General features: G+C 34.3%; 1 protein-coding gene across 1 annotated transcript in view; it reads left to right on the top strand.

Annotated features, from left to right (window-relative positions):
- The first annotated feature begins 2,890 nt into the window (after positions 1-2,890).
- Positions 2,891-6,000, top strand: part of pdzrn3a (PDZ domain containing RING finger 3a) — an 86,969-nt gene continuing 83,859 nt past the window's right edge. The window contains exon 1 of the mRNA XM_087306664.1: positions 2,891-3,678. Within this exon, the coding sequence (XP_087162790.1) occupies positions 2,968-3,678 (711 nt within the window). The 5' untranslated portion in view covers positions 2,891-2,967. The remainder of the gene's footprint in view (positions 3,679-6,000) is intronic.

The following is a 6,000-nucleotide window of genomic DNA, read 5'->3' as shown; positions in this document are numbered from 1 at the left end:
TTGCAGTAATGTTAAATTGTAAAAAAATATGGTGTTTTATATTATTGACTGTATGTTAAAGATGCTGATTATGAAAATTCTAAATGATAGCATAGTTTTTTAATCTATTACTTAAGTATTTGTTGCATCGTGAAAGCTTTTTTGCATTTTTTTTTACGTTTATTATTATTGTGAATTAAGATGAATGGTGTATTGATAGAATTTGATAATGACTTTTAAAGAGCTTTGAAAGTTCAAATTATAAAATAGTACACTGCTGTTCAAAAGGTTAGGAAAACTATATTTTGAAATGTTATTATGGCACAAGCAAGATTACTAAAATATTTTGTGCCTCGTGATATTTCAGAACTGTTTATAATATGCTGAATTGTCTCACATTTTAAGCAAATGTCAAGTTCCCTGACTTCCCTCGACTTTCACTGGCTAAAAAGCTGAATTTCCATGGCCTATAATAAAATAAATAACAAGATGCTGTTGTGTTTCACATATCATCAAAATTAGTTTGAGTCTGAATATAATTTTTCCTTTAATGGCCATCATGAGTGTAACAATTATCATTCATTGAATTAATTTATTCCTTTATTTTCCTTTGGCTTAGTGCCTTATTTATAAGGGGTTGCCTTAGTTAGTGGGATAAACCGCCAACTATTCCAGCATGCCCATAGCCAGGGGTGGTTCGGGTGGTTCGAACGAACCTCCCCCAATAGCCAAAAGGTCCAGAATTTGTCCTTTTAATTGTTTTTATGTAATTTAATATTATATATATATATATATATATATATATATATATATATATATATATATATATATATATATATATATATATATATATATATATATATATATATATATATATATATTCAATGTATATTATAAATAAAGTGTCATTTTAAATAACTCTGGCCAGAAAAAGCAGGCAATGGCATCATTATCGCAAAATATTGAACATATGTTCAAAAAGACTGCCAAATTATGATATAAGATATAATAAATTTGTATTTTAAAAATTTGTCTTGTTTTAAATTTTTTATTGCTATTTTTTAGGAAATATTTTTAATACATCAAAAAGTGTGGATATGATGACATCTGACTAGCTAATCCAGCAAAAATCCAGTATTTAAATAGCTAAATAGAAACTGAGGCTTATAATTGCTAAAAGGTCCACTTTTTGAGAAAAAAAGAACCACCCCTTTCACCAGGCTGACTACGGGCCTGTCCAGCATATGTTTTACGCAGCATATGCCCTTCCAGACGCAACCCAGAACTGGGAAACACCCATACACTCTAACATTCACACACACACACACACACACTCATGCACTCAGTTTACCCAATTCACCTATTAACTTTGGACTCTGGGGGAAACATGCAAACTCCACACAGAAATGCCCAGCCGGGACTCAAACCAGTGATCTTCATGCTGTAAGGTGGCAGTGTTAAACACTGAGCCACTGTGTCGTCATTATTCATTTCAGATTTTGTAAATAAATAAAAATTTATAAAACAGCACAAAGCCTAAAAGTGGCCATTTTGTAGCCAACGCTTTTGAAATTTCCTGGCATGTTTGCTAAAGTTAACAAGTCCAGCCATTTGACTTAAGTGGATGTCAGTTGACAAGTGGAGAAAGGAAATAAATGTTACTAAATCGGTTCCCAACCATGACAATATAGGCAAATTGTGTAAAACAATGCAATAAAAACATAATAATAGAGCAATTATCAGATTATAATCAAAATGCAGATTTTGATGGATGGAAACTAAAATGTAAATTGACAAGCAAAAGCAGCTGATATTTGATATTCTATTACATGAAAATCCACAGACTTTCAATTTCTGGAATAGACCTTTTAAAATATCATTTAATTTCTTATGATGTTTCTTATTAACAACAGTGATACCCATTGTTGTGCCTGAAGATCAATATTTAATTAAAACCTAGATGGTTTGTAACATTTTAAATGTAACTTTTGATCAATTTAATGCATCCTTGTTTTACAAATTCATTCACATTATCATCATTGGTGGTTAAAATTACCACTCATATTTTTGTTTACACTCTAAAAATGCGAATTAGTCTAAACCAATTCTGATTGTATTAGGGACTAGCCCAACGCCTGGTTTACTTTTTTTATTAAATTATTATTGGACAAAATATAACCCAATGTGTACGTTAGTCTATATTTTACCCAAGTTTAAATATCCTGCCATTTTCTGAAGTGTATTGTTGAAAACAAGCCAAAATAATATTTTATTAAATTAGGTTTAGTGTTTAGTGCAGGGGTCACCAATCTCAGTCCTGGAGGGCCGGTGTCCCTGCAGGGTTTAGCTCCAACTTGCCTCAACACACCTGGATGTTTCAAGCATACCTAGTAAGACCTTGATTAGCTTGTTCAGGTGTGTTTGATTAGGGTTGGAGATAAAATCTTTAGGACACCGGCCCTCCAGGAACAAGTTTGGTGACCACTGGTTTAGTGTATTTTAAACAAAAATGTATTCGTTATTATTTTATCGTTTTTTATTTGCTTTTTTCATTCTTTCTTTTCTTTTTTCTTTTCTTTATTATTATTATTATTATTATTATTATTATTATTATTATTATTATTATTATTATTAGTGATCAAAACCAGACAGTTGTGTATTTGAAACACTGGACATCTGGCGCTGCTCCGTCTGTGATATTATTGTATTCCCACATAGGACACGAATAGTCTCCTCAGATGTGCTTGCCATGGCCATTCATACAGTAATACAGTTCTTAAAGCAACACAGCACGTCATCTACATAATTCTTTAATCAAGCGCTCATCCGCGGGCGCGCGCACGAACTGCTCTGCTTGTTGAGTGTTTACGGTAGACGCGCCTCTTCTCCTGACTCAAACTAGTAGTTTATCACTCATCTCATCAGCGTGGGCAGACATCTCTCTCTCTCATATTTCCTCAGTCGACTCTGTGGTCCACCTCACATAGTATGGGCTTTGACTTAGACCGTTTTGAGGGTCCTGTAGACCCGGACTTGATCTGTAAACTGTGCGGAAAAGTTTTGGAGGATCCTCTCGCCACTCCGTGCGGACATGTCTTCTGCGCCGCGTGCGCGCTCCAGTGGCTCTCCAAAGTCAACAGCTGTCCCGTCCAATGCCAGAAGATATCCAACAAAGAGCTGAACCAAGTCCTACCCCTCAAAAACCTCATTCTCAAACTGGACATCAAATGCGACCACCGCGAGCGAGGCTGCGCCCGGGTGATGAAGCTCCAGCATCTGGCGGAGCACGCGGAGATGTGCGACTTCTCTCCGGTCAGATGCAGGAATGAAGGATGCGACGCGGTGCTCAACCTGAAGGACGCGGCCTCACACCTGCAGGAGACGTGCGAGTACAGGGCGCTGGAGGTCTGTAAGAATGGATGTGGGCTTATGCTGACCCCCAAGGAAATGTCGGGGGAGCACAGCTGTCTCCAGGCTCTTAAAGCGCACGGCGGTCTCCTCCAGACCAAAGCGCAGAGTCTGGAGAAAGAGCTGAAGCGGCAGGCGCTGAGCTTCAGCAAGAGGGAAAGGTCTCTTCTGTCCAAACTCTCCGCGCTCCACTGCGAGCTGCACATCACCGCGCTTACCTTCCAGAAGAAAATCACCGAGTACAAGAGCAGGATTGACGCTCTGACCAACAGTTGGATGCCCCGAGATCAGGTCAGTGTATCATGAAGAGGTGCGAGTGGAGGGAACGCTGAAAAAGTCAAGCGTTCTTTTAAGTTAACATTTGTAAGACAAATTAAAGTGGCGTCCTTTCTGTGAAGCTCATTAATTGTTCACTTTGAGTTTAAATACTGGTTGGGAAACTTTGGAAACTTATAAATTCGAGAAGTGCTTAAAGTGTTTTGACAAGATTTGAACAAAAAAAAAAGTTTTGACAACGTAATGAAAATATTTCATTAAAATGGTCAATTTTAATTTGTAAATCTAAACTGTATGTTGGGTTAAGATATCTTTCACTAAAATGAGCTTACTTATTGTTTGTTATGCCATTCTTGCATAGAAATGTACAAAAAATGCTAAATCCATTTCCATAACTAATGCAAATTGTAACAAGTATTTTGTGTAAGTTTAAAAGTGTTTCTGTGGTTACTTATTTACTCACTTCCAAATGTTTCAAATATATATATATATATATATATATATATATATATATATATATATATATATATATATATATATATATAAATATATATATATATTTTTTTTTTAAATATATATTTATATATATATATATTTTAATATATATTTATTTTCACTATGATTATTTTTAGTAGTAACTTATAAATATTTAAAGACTAACCTGTTGTAAACTCCAAAGTTGTTAATCAGTTGAACTTAAAAAAATATATTTGCTAGATATTTTACAGAATACAGTGACATTTAAAGGCTTAACTATGTTAATTAGGTTACTAGGCAGGTTAGAGTAAGTACGTAAGTTATTGTATAATGCTGATTTGTTCTGTAGACAACTGAAAAAATATATAGCTCAAGGGGGATAATAATTTGGACCTTAAAATGTTTTTTTTTAAACTGCTCTTATTCTAGCCTAAATATAACAAATCAGACTCTATCCAGAAGAAAAAATTATTTTCAGACATACTGTGAAAATTCTCATCACTGGGAAACCCATAGTATACTTTACGTGGTTTATCAAACAATCAAAATTTTGTGATTATTTACCCTATATGTACCGATTTAAATGTAATTTTACTGTCTGTTGTGGAGCAGAATGAAATTTGGAAGAATACTGTCAAAAAATTAATTAAAAAATATAAATAAATAGAATAGAAGTCAATGAGAACAAAAACAGTTTTCAGGGTCTTTTCTGTAAAAGAAGACAGATTTAAAAAAAAAATCTTTGGTGTAATCTTTTTAAGAGCTTTTTAGGATAAACTGCTAAAATGGCCATGATATTAACCGTAAATTGACATTCACAGAATTCCCATAATTACTGTATGTAAAGGTGTCCTTGTTACGCATGTTCCGTGTAATTGCCATAGTAATTACAATTAATTATCCATAATTACAGTACATGTGACTCACCCTAAACCCAACCCACATTCTAACCATAACCATATAGCAAATACATGTAATTTACTAATATTACTCAATAGTTCAATGAATCGTTACACTGTAACAACGACACCTTAAAAAAATAATGACTTTTTGTTCCTTATCACTTATGTCCAATACAGATCTAATGTTGTTAAAATAATCTTTATTGCATTACTTTGAACTTGTGCTTTACCATGACAGTGTTTTGTATCTGTGTAAAAACTGAGCAATTCTCATCACAACCTGCGTATGGTGGTAATTTTGTCTGTGTACGAAACCGATATTAGTACTTCAATACATTGTTTTATTATCACTGTATAAGTTAATGAAATAGTACATTTCAAAGTGTCTCTACCATATTTTTAACTGCAATACCTCTCCATTAACAAGTAAACTGTAAAAGGATTGCTTGTTAATGGAAAGGTACCCTTAGGGGACTCTATTTTGATGATCCATGCACAAAGCGCGGGGTGTGAAAGCATTAGGGGCATGTCAGAATCCACTTTTGCTATTTTAGGACGGTAAAAATCTGCTTTGCGCCATGGCGCATGGTCTAACAGGCTTGAGCTTATTCTCTTAATGATTTATAGATGTGTTTTGAGAATAAACCAATCAGAGTCTCATCTTTCATTCCCTTTATGAGTTAGTTGTGCCGTGCCATGGTGCATTTGCTATTTACATGATGGACTTTGTAGGTGGAAAAACAGCATTTCACTAGTAAGAAAACAGATAAACAGAGCATCTACAGGCGAGAATGAGATATGAGCCTCCTCATTCTTTACTTTCACTTTCACTCTCGTGGATAGGGAAACGTGTTGTACTGTATGCACAGACATCCATTAGCCTATAAATAATTAATTTAGTTTGTTAAGCTCAAAAATTTTTATCAAACCTATTTCTAAATTCAGTTCTAAATTCCAG

This window comes from Danio rerio, chromosome 23 (assembly GCF_052040795.2).
Source record: "Danio rerio strain M-AB ecotype USA chromosome 23, GRCz13ab, whole genome shotgun sequence".
In the NCBI taxonomy this organism is placed as follows: Eukaryota; Metazoa; Chordata; class Actinopteri; order Cypriniformes; family Danionidae; genus Danio; species Danio rerio.
This window is presented reverse-complemented; position numbering and strand designations above follow the sequence as displayed.